Genomic DNA, 16,902 nt, shown 5'->3' on the forward strand with positions numbered 1-16,902 from the left:
ACCTGTATATCTTTGATGTTTTACCAGGGACCCCCCTCCCCCTCCCTCTTCCGTTGCACAAACTGTCGAAAACACACACACACACACCCCAATCCTACCACAGAGACGTTACCCGGCGCACGCCGTCGTTCGTGGTAACTCACTCGACATTGAAAGGTCCTTGGTTTCCGAGGTAGGGTAGTTGCACTTGGGGCACGGCATGGCCGCGTTCTTCTCGTATTTGACGCCTTTCCGACGCACGTGGTCGTCACAGAAGCACACCTTGCAGCGGAGACACGAATGTTGGCCCAGCTTGTTGCACGACTGACCTGCGAAACCATGATTGGTTGGTTACTATGACAACGGCCAGCCTTTTTATGGGAGGGGCAGCATAGTGTAAAATCATACCCTTTTAATGAGAACTCTGGGCTGGCTGCCAACACAACACTCATATAGGCGGGAAAAACTGAACATCAGATCCAGACACTCCTACGCCTATGACTCTCCGAAACATCAGCCACTCACATTTATACGTTTCCGACTCGAGAATCTGGCAAGAAGCTTGGTGCTCGAACTGGTCATCTTCACAAAGGAAGTTGTCACAGAAAGAACATCTGAAACAAAGCACAGCAATTAAATATTAGGCACAGTCAGACACTACCACATCCAACCTACACGCCAGTGCTTCTCTTTACTACATTAAGTTTTGTATACCCCTTATTTTTCCAGGAACATCTGAGTGACTGAGAGGACCAGACAGTCTTACGCTGCCAATCCGCGCCGTCCCCGTCCCCAGTGGAGAGTGTAGACCCCTCCACTCTGACTGGCAGAGGTTCCCACTGGAATTAACCCCTCCACCCAATGACACGAGGCCCCCAGTGAAAACCCCTCCACTCACTGGCAAAGGTCCCCAGTGGAAACCCCTCCACTAACTGGCAAAGGTCCCCAGTGGAAACCCCTCCACTCATTGGTAGAGGTCCCAGTGGAGCCCCCTTTACTCACTGGTACAGGTCCTCAGTGGAAAAGAGACCCTCTACTCACAGGTAGAGTCGGCCGCCGTGGTCCCAGACGTCCCTGCGACACTCGGTGCACAGCGCCTCCCTCAGAGGGCACCCGCACGCGTGACTCTGCAGGCACTTTCGGCCGTGGCACACCCACGCCTCGCAAAAGTCGCAGATGGCTCCCTGTCGGACACAGGGCGCGACGTCAGCGCCACACTCACGCGGTGGTCACAAATGAAACTAGTAGTTCGTAAGACTGCCGCCAACGTGACAGTGGACACACTATCGGCGACGTGCACGTTAGCTTTCACTCGATGTGTGGTATTCCGTATTAGACCGGTACTTGGCATAGCAAATTTCCCCATTCCAACAGATTCCGGTTAAAATCTGTCTAAAAACCTACAATTGATGAGGTACGATTGAATAATGCAAAAACAATCTCAAGCAATGGGCATTGGGCAGTTGCACGCATCGCGTCACAAATCCGATTTAAACCGATGGCGTCAAAACATCCCGCGATACAGCACCAGCTGGACTGTGCGGACTCAGGTACTCGCAGAGAACGGCCAGAACTCATCATCATCACCAACACCGTCACCATGTTCACTCACCACCATCGCCAGGCCAGTGGTGAAGACGCCGGCGTGCTTGATGACGCAGTCACCCGTCTTCAACATGCACTTGACCTTGCCGCACTCGGCACACTGCGGTAGCCGCTGCACCGCCTGACAGAAGTAGCAGAACGCCCGGTTCTTCTGCTTCCTGGAAACGCATAAAAGGTTCGGTCAGAGATGTAGCGATCTCTGCTACGACTTCTTTAGTCTGTAGGATGAATGGGAGACAGTTCATCCGTCACCAGCACTACAAGGGTCGGTTACTGAGCAAAATGACTATCCAGTAGTGGCATCAGCTAGTGCCTTAAAGTGTGACGGGCAACTGGAAAAGTTGAGCTAGAGGATCAGTCCTTAGTGGTTAAAATGGTGCTGAATACGTTTAGAAACCTAGCAGATGTCATGGCAGTCCGAACCGAACAACACGCTCGGGTACCACGGAACAGAGCGGAAAACTGTGACAACGACCCGAGCCGCCCAGCGACTGAACTGGGGCGATCAGATGCGCTACGGGCGCCGGGGCGGAAATCGGGAACGTTTCAACGCCATCGGTGCGCCGGTCGGCTGACTTCAAACGGAGGGAGAAACAAGGTTCACACAATAGTTCTGCCTGCTCAACAGACACTGACGACGGAAGGGTAACTAAGAAGTAAGATAGTTTGGTAGCTCAAAAAAAACTCATTCTAGGCGGGTGAAATATGTTTAGTATTGTATACTAGCACCCGCACAAAAGACCACCACTTTATTTAAGGGTTAGGTTGTAATTTCTGTCGCATATTTTGTAAGTACCATCACATCTACGGTGCAACTTTTCATGGTCGCACCACAATCACCCCTGGCGAGCCTCTCCCCAACGCTCGCACGAAGCATTCACACACCCACTCGCCCCCTCTTTTTCGTCAGCATCACATAGCCCCGGGGCACACCGGGGGTCAAAGAGTCACAAGGCAATAGACGCACATAACCCGCGTCGGCCTGAGACCCCGTGACGTGACTAGTGGTGTCAATCGGAACTTGAATCTTCGGAATTCCGATTTTGTCCAATGTCCAATTCGGAATTCGGTTGGACAATGACAGCAGGCTTTGGACAACTTTGGACAATCGCGCCTGGCTACACCTCAACATTTTTATAAAGTAATCGTGTTTAACATTGCTTGGCTACTAGAAAGCTGAGCTTTCGATATGCTTACCACTTTTGAGCTGGTAACGATATTAAAAGCAAATTAAATAACGGTGTTAAGTGTAAACTATTGCGTAGATGTCGGACATCTTTGGACAAATGGCTGGCTTGGACATTTTTGGACGGACAGTCGACGTAAGTATTGGACATTGGACGTACATTGGACATATGTTTTCTGAAATTGACATCACTAGACGTGACGCTCCGGGCGGCGGCCGTCACGCGTCGGCGGCCGGCGTCACAGAGCGTGACAGTGCCGACGCACGCGTGACGAGTGCGGCGCGGCGCAGTCAGTGCGGCGCTCAGTGCCGGGCCGGGAGGGTTAGCTGGCCGGCGCTCAGTCGCCGACAGGGGCAGGGTAGCGCCGAGGAAGGCGAAGGTGTGTCCCCCATCAGTGTTGCAAAAAGAGTGCCTAGGCGGAGATCGAACATCAAGCGACTCGCAAAACAGAATATCTTCGGTTACGAAGCAAAACTTAAAGCGTCTTCTGTGTCCGCCTGGAGCATCCAAGTATAAGAAAGAGTGAACACTGAACAGTGCGGAGATTGCCCGCCGTGACTTCAAACAACATTGTACTTTACGGGCGGGTCTATAGTGGTTCCGCCATTCTTGCAGGAATATCAACTCGGAATTCTCCAGAGCGACACCACCGCCACGACTGCCTGAGCGAGCACACCGTCAAGCTGCCACATCCCCACACCACCGCTCACTCGACTCGAACGCCGCCCGGTTTGCCGCGTCCGCCTCCGCTGCCCACCATGCCGACCGCTCTCCGCGTCACGCTGGCCCTGCTGGCGACCCTGCTTCCCCGGATCAGCGGTCTGACCTGCCACGTGTGCCGCTCCCAGCCTGCGTCCGCCTCCGGCCCGGCGTCCGCCAACTCCACCCTGGGTCTGATCCTGACACTGGCGCTCCACTCGCCGCCCGACTGTCGCCAGTTCAGCGCCGACCACCCCCAGTTCCGCACCGAGTGTCCGCTGGGACTCAACAGCACCTGCGCCGTGGCGGAGGATTCCGCCGGACGGCGCGTGAAGACGTGCTTCGGCGCGGCGCGCGGCGCCCAGGGGTGTTTCACGGAGCCGGGCGGCACGTTCTGCCTGTGTCGCGGCGATCTGTGTAACGAGGCAGCTGTCGGCGCGAGGTCTGTGAGTGTGGTGCTGGTGGTGGGCCTGGTGACAGCGCTGACGGTGTGGTGAACGAGGACCAGGGGTGTGTCTGTGGAGGGTTACGCGCTACGTGCCTACTTACGAAAGTTTCGCGACGCCTGCGAAGGAAGCGATCGAAGGAAAAGAAAAGAAGAAAAATACCAAGAGACATTAGAAGAAAAAGAGATAACCGGCTATATTATAAAGTCGACAGCAGGAACGGCCAGCCCTTCCATAACAGACTTTCTACCGCGGCGTAGCATGGTCACACTCACGGCTAAGGCTTGCGGCGTATCAGCTCGCACAGAACATCCAGGGCGCCAGCATCTCCACACCACACCAGCCGGCCTGCAATCACGCCCTTGGTTCAGCCCTCGCTCGCCAAGCGGCATACCCATGCGGGTACAAAAGATCATCCACCGCCACCGACGGTACGTCGCGTACGGCCGCGGAGACCATGTTAACTGGACACTTGAAACAGAGTGCATCGTAGAAGTGTTGGTCACACAGTATAACCGAGATCCGAGGACAAAGTCCGAATTAGAAAGGGCGTGGACAGCCTTGGTGTGGACTGTGGACAGCTCGATACACTGTGTGAATGCCCACCAGCCACGGACAACGTGCTGACGGCGCTTAGTAGATAGTTACGAGGTCAAAGACATAGTGACTGTGTACGTCGGTCAAAGACAGCGGTCTACACAGTGGGACCGACTGAGCGAGGCCGAGCGCGGACAGCGGGCGTATCGTGAGACGCCAACGAAATGATATTGATGAATGGCATAAAGTTATTTAATGTGTGAACGAACCTGCGGTAGCCAAGTCGACTGTAATGTGTATTGGTGATATAAAAGCATACTAGCTGCGTATAGTAGCGAGTAGTAGATAAGGCAAGCAGCTGACTGCGCTGATATCTAATAAAGTACATATTACCCATATCGCGCGAAGAGGTGACTGTGTGTGTGTGATTACTGAACGTTGGTAGCGTTACATCAACCAAACCAAAGAACGCAAGTTCCAGAAATGAGGCAGCCTACATCATTACTTTAACCTTCGCCCCAGTGGGGGGCATGGGTGGAGCTTTTCCAGGAAAGTTGGTGGGGCAAAAAGTTGTCAACCCTACAATGTCTGATTGTTAAGTTTGATAAAATTCAACAATGCATCAATTCTTTTCATTACAGAGATAATATTTTGCATTACACAGACATTTCAAAGCTCCTCAATGCGAAAAACATAGGTATGCTAAGCAGTAAAGTCCTGCAAATCGGCTTAAGTTGGTGGGGCAAAACGCTTATTGGTGGGGCAAAATGGCAAGTTGGTGGGGCAGGCGCCCCACCAAGTGAATAGGAAGCTCCACCCCTGGTGGGGGGGGGGGGCATATGTTACCACCCTGTCGCGTTTTTTGCGTGTGAATAAAAAACCGCGGCGCGTAGCGCCGCGCCGCTTGGGGTAGCTTTTGGTACATCAATTTTGGACAATGTGTGAAATTTTTGACCCCAGGTCATGTCAGGTCAGGTCACCAGGTCAAGTTAACTGACCAAGCCTAAAAAAGTTTACAATCATGTCCAGCCTGCAGTGTTTGTCAGAAAGGTTTTAAACTTGGTGGATTGCATGCTGTTATGGGCGCCTACAATTTGTATATCTCGGATTTTTTATATCTGTGACCTAAGGTCAGGTCAGTGGCGTGACCTTTCCATTACAAGTCAATGGAGAAAAATGAAAATGCCTCTAGATCCGTGTGTACGCATCGGAACAGTCCAAATATTTCAGAATCACAATGATTTAGTCCACTCGTGATGACCAAGGTGTCATTTTTGCTGATAGCCTCTAGACAGGTCATCCGAGGTCACTTGAGGCTACAAACAGTTTTTTGCCAATAACTCGCGATTGGAAAGAGCTAGAACGCTGGGGATGGTCTCATTGTGTTTGTCTTGTTGAGACGCATCGACTGATATGCAACATGACCTTTTCCGGTAAGGTCATGACCTTGACCTGAGGTCAAATTTTCAAGTTGACCTTTCAAGGCAAATTATAGTTCATTCGACGCGTCTCGGCGAGGTGAACACGATTCTGGCCATAGAAATCTCGTGGCTTTTTGTAGTCGAAAGTTATTGTCGAAAAACACTTTTCGTAAAAACAACTATTTTTGGAGTTTTTGCCCTCTGGAGGCTAAACCGTTGACCTGAGGTCAATATTGATAATGACCTTTTCAAAAGAAGAGTTCAAAAGCTATCGTTTGCTCTTCCATGCGTTTTTCTAGCTACCATAGTTCCTGAGATAGCGGCATGTTTTCTGAAAAATATTATGACAATTGGCAAATTTTGACCTTTGATGACCTCTGGTGACCCCAATATTGCTCTAAGGTGAAACATGACCGAAATACTTTCAAACGTACGCATTGAGAGCTATCGACTGCTTTTTACCGCGTCTTTCTAGCCCTCTTAGTTTTTGAGTTAGAGGTGGGTGGTAACATATGCCCCCCCCCCCCCACTAGGGCGAAGTTGGCTGAGACCGCCACTGGGGCGCGGGTTAACACGTTTCCTCTATGCGAGATTCGTCACACAGATGTCGCAGTTGAGTTAGTCATCTAAATAGACGTAACAGGCCATTCAGAGCGCACTGGTAATGAATGCCGCCGCCCCATTGTCCATCACGCTGTTTGTATAGACAGCTCTGAGCGGCGCCCCGGACGTAGATACGTCAGACCGCAGCGACAAGCTCGCTACCAGCAATAATGAGCCAATGCCAAGGGCGTGTTTGTCAACGGTCCCATTCGCACGATAAGAGCGGAATGTGGAGCGTATAGGCGCGCATAAGCCACGCTCCACATATACCGTCATCATGCAGCAACAGCGAGCGAAACGGAATGTGAGGCACATTTGCACGACAGGTCAACGCTGGTTCAAATTGGCCATCGTGTCAGAAAAAAAAAAACGCTTTCATACACTGACTTAGTAATATAATTAAGTTTTCGCTGACATTTAAATAAAGAGAAAGCGCATGACAAGCGGACTTGCGGCGATGGCACAGACCTTATATATAGCCTTGGCACAGACTGGTTTTAGTTTGTGTGAAAAGGAGAGTAGAGCCGCCTGCTTCAGCTAAGTTGTGTTAACCCGCGCACCGACGGGGGGGGGGGGGCAGTTGACCGCACCCCCCACCCCCTGAGGTTTTTCGTGAATAGCGCAAAAACCGCGGCGCCTAGCGCCGCGAAATTTGGCATGACCTTTCCCTCATTAATTTTACACATGGTGTGCAAGTTTGAACCTCCTACCTTTTAAGGTCAGGTGACCAGGTCACTTCGATTCACCCAGCCTCAAATCACTTTTTACAACTTTATCATCGTGTCAGAGCTACAGTAGATGACGGAGGCCTTTGAAAGTCGCAGGATGTAACGAGGTCATTAGTAGCTACAATTTTTACATCTCGGAATTTAAATATAGATGACCTAAGGTCAGGTCAATTTCTTGGCCTCCCCATTAGGTATAAGTCAATGGTGGAAAAATCAACTCCCTGTTTTTTTCACTAAAACGCGTCGGAATGGCCCAACATACCATGAATGACTTAACCCTCGCCCATGTAGGGGGGGGTTGGTGCAACCCCCCCCCCCCTGAGGTTTTTCGGAAATAGTGCAAAAACGGCGGCGCGCAGCGCCGCCAAATTTTGGGTACCTTATGGGGCAAACCTCGCGCATCTTTTGATAAAAAAAATTTGACCGGGTCATGTCAGGTCACGGAGTTATGACGTCACAAAGGGAACAGCCTCCGGCCGGATTTTCACAAACTGAGTGCCAACGCCCGAGGTTTCCTGCCGGTGGTACGGACATCGGTTGATGGATCGTGATGAAACTTCCCATGCATGTTGGGGCAAGTATTGGCTATCATATGGTATAAGAAACTTGACCGGGTCAGGTCAGGTCACGGAGCTATGACGTCACAAGAGGAACAGCGTCCGGTTCTATTTTTGAAAAGCGCCCGAACCACTATTTTGCTAATTCTTGTCACCTCAATGGGAATATGCAGCAATATTAGCTTCTATAGGGAGCAAATGGACCTCCCAAATCCAAAAATACAATCAGATTTCAAAAATTTAAATTTTGATTTTTCGAATTTATGCCGCCGACTGTGACCTTGCCGACTTCCGGCGCTCCCAACGCGCCATTTTTAGAGCTAGGGAAACGAAATACATACCAAACGATAGAGAATTGATCAAGGAACACGATAATGAAGATTTTAAGACAATATCTCCCACCGTTTTGCCGCAATCGCCGCGGAAAGTTGAAAAAAGTATATTTTTCCGAAAATTTGACCTTTGACCGGTCAAAAGTAGGTCAAATGTTGACCTAGGACCAAAAAATATACCACCAATCGCGAGATCTCGGCGAGAGCAATCCGTTGGTCTTTTCCGCTAAGCTCTACGACGCTCCGTTTTCAAACGCCAAGGGGGGGGGTCGCACCAACCCCCCCCCCCTGCATGGGCGAAGGTGGCAGATCGCCGTTTACGGGCGAGGGTTAAGATACAATCAACCTTGACTACCTTGAGACCTTTTTTGCTCTTGGGCAACTGTAAGGTCATGTGACGTCATCAAGAGTCTCCAAATATTTTTTTGCTAATAACTCCTCACAGGAACAAGATACAGCCGCGTGGATGGTCTCATCGTGTTCAGCTCGTCAAGGCGCATCGAAAGATATACATGATGACCTTGAGGTCGCGTGACCTGAGGTCAACCTTTGACCTTGACCTTTCGAGGTCAAGACATATATCATTCGGAATCAGATGCGATTGACGAGAGGATTACGATGGTGCCCTTAGTTTGTCCCTAGCTTGGCTACTTCGAAAGTTATTCGAGGAAAACTCTCATGTCTAGCGCCGCAATTTTGACTTTTTTACCCCTGTGACGTCATCTTTCACCTGACCTGAAAATGACCCCTCCCCCGTCGGTGCTAAGTTGGGGCACACCCCCGTCGGTGCGCGGGTTAACTTTTTCAAATTTCTTAAATTTTCATCGGATCCACATCTTTTCCGGTATTATACCAAGCGTTCAATGGGTTCTTTCGCCTATCGTCAAACAGATACTATCTCCACAAAAAAACAAACAAACAAACAAAGGTGACCAAACGACAGGCGGCACCTGGTGAGCCCCGTAACAGTTTGCATCACCCACTCACATTCGGTGGATGAAATGTGGCAAGTCAGCAAAGAAGAAAGTCACGCAACAGCTCCAGACGTAAGCCTCTCAAGGACCCCACGGTACTGTGCCCCCAAACCATAGGTAATTATCGCCGTCTGCGTTATTATGCATGATTGTGTGTTTAGTGTTTACGCTTGTGAAAAGTGCGCCTTGAGAACGAGGTCAGAAACGAAAGTACCCGTGTTCTGTCATCTAAACGACACTCCAGTCTGAGAAAATAGAGGATTAGCAAACTTCTTCAGATGAATGTGTACGTGATACTCCGGTACTAACTTCACAACATCTTTTACTTTTACTCAGAGCTACGATGATTCATTTGGATACCTGAGAAACGACAAAAAAGGAAACGTTACAGATTGCCGTGTTTTCAGTTAAGTCCGGTAGGTGGTAAATATTGCTCTAATGAGTAATGATTACATGTGAGCTGTGGGATTCTACGAAAAGATACTGCACAGTTTCAACTTTCAACCCATTAGTGCACCCCAAGTCTTGATCAGCGCATCACACCACGGTAATACTTCCTCCATGGGACCCGGCGAGGTCACTGGGCCGGGTCCCCCTGGCCGTCATTGGACCGGGTCTTCCGGCGGTCACTGGACCGGGTCTTCCGCCGGTCACTGCTAGCGGACGGACTGGTGGTGGCGGGTCACTCGGGCCAGTCTGTCACTATCGGAGCGGCACGGCACCTGCCGGGACCACGCCACGCTCCGGCGGCGCCGGCCGGTCACTGCACGGGTCGCCGCCGGGAGGGCAGATCGGGACGACTCAACTGGAGGGGATGCCTCGCATCGTCGCAGTGATTTATGTGGAGAAAATAGGCAGGATTTTGCATACATTGACAGTTGAAAGAGTCTTGAAAATAATGACCACTACTATAATACAAATATGTGTAAATTTTTCTACCAAGAGACGCTTCTTATGACGAAATACTCCCTGATCGAGAGATCCAAAAAAGATCGCAATTCTCAGGGAAATTCATTAATTCGGAGGCCCAACGTGACCAAGGTCACCAGCCATCATTCGACAGTCTAGCATGTCCAAAAACTACGAGCAGGCCCGCCGCGAGTCGACATCTCCTGGCGTCTCAGCCCGTCCTCAGCGGTGCCGTACCGCGCTGTGCCACCGATCCAGGCCGGCAGCACGTCCCGTGCTCCGCCGGTCACGGCCCGTGTCCCGTGCCGCACTGGTGACCCCAGCCAGTGGGGAGGGCCCACGGAGTTCAGCAACAGCACTGGAGCGTGCCCCATCGGCGTGCCACGATGCATGGGTGATGATGGTGTAGAGAGGAGATAGGAACACATCTCCGGACATGTAACTTGAAACACTCGCTGGCACTGGCCAGTGAGGATTTTGAAACATAAATTGAAAAAGAAATATGTGAATTAGATTAGCGTTTGATGGCGCTGATATAGGTGGCCATTAGAAAATTGCAATAATCATAAATGCCACACAAACACCCCTAACTTACATCTATCTCAATATAGGTAGTGAATGTGATTTTAAAATGGCTAACATGCATGGCAAGTGAATAGATTAAGTGTGCAACTATTCTAACATTTAAATGTAGAAACTAAGATCAGGCTTCAAATGAAGCAGGACCAGTAAGTGAGCTGTGATAAACAATGGGTATTAACTGTTAACATAAAAATCACTTACTTTTGACATTTATCACATTCCATCACAGCATTGCATGGCTGGTCAATGAGACTCCTGTTGGCTTTGGATGCGCTGATCTGCTTCTGTCTTTCTTTCTGCTTCTCGGCTTTCTTTCTCTGCCCAGTCTTCTTCTTTGGCATTTTTGTCAGATCAGTGAAGAGAAGTTAAAAAAATAAACCTGCAAATAGAACAAACTGTTATCAGTAATTAGATGGACAGCATGTCATTGCCAAAGGTACACACCTGCCACTTAAAAAAAAAAACTCACATTATGAAACAATTTGAGAAAACCTGCCTAGTTCATGACAGCCATAAACCAGTATAACGCCTTATGGGGCGATTAACGGAGCGAGCGGGACGGTGGGTCTTGCACGTGCGAAATTGCGAGGGGGTACCTCCAACTGACTTGTGCACGGCACCCTACTAACCGGTCTCTAGCGATGTGCCAAATTTGAGCACAATCGGCTCAGCCGTTCTCGAGATCTGGAAGCGGCACCCTGCACGTGCGCACGTGCAAAATGGGTCCCAACTGACTTGTGCACGGCACCCTACTAACTGCTCCGTAACCGTGTACCAAATTTGAGCGCAATCGGTCCAGCCGTTCTCGAGATCTGGAATCGACCCCTGCACGTGCGCACGTGCAGCAGCACCCCAACTCTGGCACATGGATATGCATTGCCTAGTGGGTGCCTACCTACATGCCAAATTTCAGCGCAATCGGCCCAGTAGTTACCTAGATATTGCAACAATTACAAAAGTGACACCTCTTCGTTTTGCACGTGGCACGTGCATAAGGGGTCACCCACATGCATCGTGAATAGTCCAATACTTGGTAGAAGGAATGAAGCTACCCTACAAAAATTACCGCATGTAAATCGGTCAAGTGGTTGCTGAGATATAAGCGTCGCAGAATCGTGACCACGGCCGGCCGGCCGCTCATACTCAGAAATTTCCGTTATTCTACGTAAGACTCCGCTCGCTTCGCTCGCTCCGTAATCATAGCAAACTAAAAGCGCATGTTAATTAAGCTATTACATGCAACAATCATTGCTAATCTATAAGGTTCAAAGGTCTGACTGACCCTGAGGAAAGAAGAATTATTGACATGGAAACTAGGCAGTCATCGTAGGATTTAAGCCAGTCGGAATTCGGATCGCTTAAAGTGCAAACATAGATAAGGCACAAGATGAGCTATAGGAACAAAGAGTCAAGAGGAAAAATAAATAGCAAGGTGATATTTACATCTGGCTAGCGATCAAAGTATCGAGGCTTTGTATGCGCAATTCAATAAAGCTCGTTAAATAATAAGACAAGCTTTAACCCTCGCATGTGTGCGGCGTTTGCCAGCCTCTAATGTGTAGGGGGGGGGATCGGTTGGACCCGACCTCTCCTTGCCGTTTGGCCCCTGATCAAGCTAGAGCTTCGCGGAAAAAAACAAGCGTGTTGCCCGTGACGAGAGGAAGCCGATGATACCTAATTTTTAGGGCCTAGGTCATTGGTTGACCTTCCAGGTCAGGTCAATGACCCAAAAGTCGGGAAAATCGGAACCTGTTAGAAAGTCGTAAAGTGTGGCTGCTTTGGGTTTTTCGGGGTGCTCATCACCAACATCGTGTTAGTTTTGATCACAGATGATGTCTTTAAACATTTAGACCAGGTCGGGTCAGGTCAGGTCAGGTCAACCAGTAGGGGTCGTGACGGGTATTCGTAGTACGTGTCAACCGCCTAACAGCTCCGTAACATGTTGCGTAGGCACCAAAACTACTTCGTAAATGTTCAAATGGTTTCTCAATTCGAATTCAGTTTAAAAAAAAAACTAGCCTGGAAACATGTGAACTCGAAAAAGTGAATCGAGGTCACCAAAGGTCAATGACCTGACCTTCAGGGGACATTGACTTGACATCCACCCTAATGCATGGGAGCAACATCAAATCACACGTTTGAACGTTTGAAACCACGAAAAGCTTGAACCACGCGCGGCTAATGCCAGCCGACATACGCCGAATCGCGATTCCGGTCAAACATGGCCTCAAGAAATAAGTCACAGGTCAAAGGTCACTTGGGTCAGGGTCATGAAATTTTCAGAGTAGGTGTAAAATTGATTAGCTCGAGGGTACTGAAAGTTTCGTTGCGATGGGCCACTTTTTCCGCGAGTTATAAGCGAAAATTCCATGGGGGTGGGTCCATCCGACCCCTCCCCCTACACATGCGAGGGTTAAAATCCAACTAAAATAATAATGAAACTTGTTCATCTGATAGGAACTAACCAGTGGGCTTTAGCACTTGGAAAAAGTTGAAATTCTGCATGATGTTCAACTTTCAAGACCGTTTCTAAATTAATGACCCGTAGATGCAATATAGTGAAGCTAACCCCGCGTTCAATGTCTCTCGGACGACAAAGATTCTACGTCGTCCGGCCAATCATGTTCAAGGTCAGCAGTGGCTCGGCTGTGGTTATGGAATGGGATTGGCCAGACAGTGTAGAATCTTCATCGTCCGAGAGACATCGAATGCGGGTATATATCTTACAACAATATTCTCAGGAAAATGAAAACAAAATAAAGAACTACCCAAAAGACCTTACTTTAACTTCTGAATCTAGATATTTAGTAGTACTAGCCACTAGGTAGGTATTACATTCTTGGAGCATCTACTCATGCTGGAAAGGCTTGATAAAATATTAATCTCTGAAGTTCAGTCCTGTCATTCAGTAGAACCTTCTTATCACTGAGTGTCTGATATTTCAGTCATTATGTTATAATCAGGGATGCGGAGCCGGGGCCGGAGCAGCCGGAGCCGGAGCCGGAGCCGCCGGAGCCGGCATATTTTGCCCGGAGCTGGAGCCGGAGCCGGAGCCGTGAAACAATAAAGCCCGGAGCCGGAACCGGAGCCGGAGCCGTCAAAAAAGGGGGCGACTCCGGCTCCTTTTCTTAAGAGGAAACAATTATTTACCTAGTTCGGTTTGACAGCACAAGGCGTAAAACAATGTGGTATTCAAAATAACCTGGTTATACAAATACAGAAGCAGGGTGTACCAATCCCATCGCCTTTTTTTTCTTCCACCCGTATTTAATTGATCGCATAGGGAATGTAGGTACTGAGTAGAAGCCGGAGCCGGAGTCGCCGGAGCCGGATCATTTTACTTGGAGCCGGAGCCGATTTTTCTCTCCGGAGCCGGAGCCGTCTGAAATTTCCACGGCTCCCATCCCTGGTTATAATCTTTCAACACTCAGTTGGCTGTAATAAAAAAGCATCACACTGACTGAGACAAATCCCTATTAATAGGTAGGTAGCTTATGAGCAAATATACAGGGTGTCCCAAAAGTAAGGTCATGATTTAAAACTTAAATATCTCGAGAAGTAAGAGTCCGAATCACTTCCAATTTTAACACGTGTAAGGTACATCCATAAAATTATTTTCTTGCATGCTTAAACCATTTTTGATCATAACTACACCGAGCAGTAGGCATAAAACTTAGAAGGTCGAAATTCAACTCTTAGAGAGGGTCCGTCATTAAAACAAAGGGTAAATACCGCCCAGTTTTCGGCCCTAAGCAGACCCTATCAGCTCGCCCTATCTCTGGACTCATGCATAGTTTCGCCTCAACCGGTAAAACGTCAGAAAAAAGATATAATGTACGCACAGGGCATGTATACTTAGCCACCTGTGCTTCGAGGTCCTGAGGACGACAGCGGGAATCGGGTGAAAATAAATCAAGAGAGGTGGCCGAGAGTCCTCCCAGTGGTTCTTCCGCTCGTCGCAACGCAGCTGTGCCGACACCATCAACCAGCAGTGGTTTCAGCAGGATGGAGGCTATGCTTGCACCGTCCTGAAGATCATGCATTGTCTCCGAGAGTGCATGTGAGATCGCGTAATTTTCAGTCAGGGCAACGCCATTGAATGGCCTCCGCGGTCACCTGACGTTACACCTTCATATTTTTATTCTCTGGGTACACAACGGAAAGGTTGTCTTTTAGGACAACCCAACGAGCCGGGAAGAACTAAAGGATGATCCCTCCGAGCAAACATAAGCGGCATCTCACCAGAGAATCGCTCCAGAATAGTGGAGGAAGTAAAACGCAGTCTATTCGTGCACGCGGCCCGAAATGGTAGCCATGTAGAAAAGCAGCAAATGTGGGGCTACGAGCCAATGTATTGACTCATATGTATATCAGAATAAAATTTTATAAAATGCTCTTTCATATGATGTCCTATTTATTTCTATCCATCGCGTATTTTTGGCGGTGTGGCCAAAACAAATGATGACCTTACTTTTGGGACACCCTGTACTTGTCGGGTATACTCATGCTGGATAAGGTACCTGCCTTATGCCTACCTATTTATCCTTGGTTATAGGTTAAAAACTATGGGTTGAGACTTCCCATGGCACCCACCTGGTGTCTAACTGAGCAAAAGTCCAACTTGTCATCTAACTTGGCATCTAACTGGTGGACGGAGACTTCCAAGCTAGATGGGTCTTAAGTTAGCCATCGGCGATGGCTAACTTAAGATGGCCCATTGCCAGATGGACGCAGTCGTTGTCCAGCTAGACTCATGTAAGACTTAGACGCATCGGTATTTATTTACTTTAGGTCCGCAAAACAGAGGGGTAAATAAAAATCATTCACACGATACTCTAAGACCTCCTGATTTCATTTCTGATACTTATTCCTTCTAGAAGCCAATTTGAAAGCACCAGTACACTAGTATCACCAGTATCACCACCAACGGCTCCACACCTCCGACCGGAACTGCCGTCAAAAGACCGTTTGCGCGGCGCACCCGCTACAAATGGTCCAACCAAGGTTGAGCGAAATTACAGATGATAATAAATTGTAAGGAAAGTGACGTCAAAATAATCGCGGCAGAGCGGTGCAGTGCCGAAGGCAATGCCTTAGGAGAGATTACAGGCAATGGTAAGTCAAATATTTTTAGGTTAAGTGGTTGTGTATCTGGCTTCAGGCCGAAGGCCTGAAGCCTGATGCATAACCACTTAACCTAAAAATATTTGACTTACCATTGCTTGCAATCTATTCATGCAAGTCACTTTTTCCTTTTTCCCCAGTAGGCAAACATCAGTAGGTCAGGTTAGGTAAGGTTTGGTTATGTTCTGATCATTTTTTCATGCTCTATTACCTTTGCTAAATATTTTCTCTTTTTTATTCACCGTTTTTCTTGTGCTTTGGTATTATGACGTCATTTTCATAACGTCGAAAATTAATGAATATCTGCATCATTTTTCTTTTATAGGGCAACGTTGTATGTTTCGTTTTCGTCGCGGAGGCGCGTGCTTTCTCTGGTGTGTATTGTGCAGCAGTGCGGTTAAATGCGCTGGGGTTTTAGTATCTTATTTTGCATTTTTGATGCATTTAAGCATCATATCCGAATTCAGGACATCAAATAGTGTAAGAATGTGCATTTTTTCTTGTTAAAAAAATATTGCGGACCTAAAGTAAATATTTACCGACGCATCTAGCTAGACACGAAATGGAAGTCTCCACCCTATATTTCCCATGAAGGGCTTAACAGAAGTGGCAACCTGCTAAATCAATATGACCAACTCGGCAGGAATCAGGATAACTTATACATAAGCATCTTAAAAGAATCAGAATCGCAAAAATGATCCTGAGGAAACAAGCTTATGGCCTTGAAGCCTACTTGAAGCAGCCTAATCCTCTAGGAATTTCCTGGCCACCCAATCCAATATCAGGAAAATTCACCTTACTATAAAATATATTAACCAGTATTGAATCGGTGTATATAGGGCCTTGGTTGAATCTCACCAGCCAAACTCCCAACGCTCCCAACACAAAAAAGTATCCGCTCATCACCGCATTGAAATTCACTGTAACAAGTGCGCTTGTTTAGCTCACAAAAAGCATTATTTTTATAGCTCTTGAAGATAAATTATTTTGCAGCTAAAATAAATGTTGAAGTTTCCTACTTATTTTTCACTAGCAAATACATGACGAAAGGTTTGAAATCCTCTTTAAAACTTTCATAGAGGCATGAAAACTTTGAAAAAGAACAAACTTGCATATCCCACTTACTATATAGATAAGGAGTCTTATCTACTATTTAGGGGTGGGACTAAATGCTTACTTCGAAATCTAAGCTACGTTGCGGCATTGGCGGTTATGTGCG

General features: G+C 48.2%; 1 protein-coding gene across 4 annotated transcripts in view; it reads right to left on the reverse strand.

The window, feature by feature from the left end:
* LOC122378131 (zinc finger protein 330 homolog) overlaps positions 1–16,902 on the reverse strand; it is a 35,546-nt gene that overhangs the window by 3,805 nt on the left and 14,839 nt on the right. The window contains exons 1-6 of one of the 4 annotated variants that reach the window (XM_043358851.1): positions 16,542–16,615; positions 10,761–10,938; positions 1,592–1,742; positions 1,021–1,163; positions 505–593; positions 144–308 (exon numbers count right to left, since the gene is read on the reverse strand). In XM_043358851.1, the coding sequence (XP_043214786.1) occupies positions 144–308; positions 505–593; positions 1,021–1,163; positions 1,592–1,742; positions 10,761–10,900 (688 nt within the window). In that variant the 5' untranslated portion in view covers positions 10,901–10,938; positions 16,542–16,615. Of the gene's footprint in view, positions 1–143; positions 309–504; positions 594–1,020; positions 1,164–1,591; positions 1,743–10,760; positions 10,939–16,478; positions 16,616–16,902 lie in introns of those variants that run through there. The other 3 variants (XM_043358848.1, XM_043358849.1, XM_043358850.1) reach the window with 3 other exon arrangements.

The sequence above is a fragment of the Amphibalanus amphitrite genome, unplaced genomic scaffold (assembly GCF_019059575.1).
Source record: "Amphibalanus amphitrite isolate SeventyFive unplaced genomic scaffold, NRLGWU_Aamphi_draft 000055F_arrow, whole genome shotgun sequence".
NCBI lineage: Eukaryota > Metazoa > Arthropoda > Thecostraca > Balanomorpha > Balanidae > Amphibalanus > Amphibalanus amphitrite.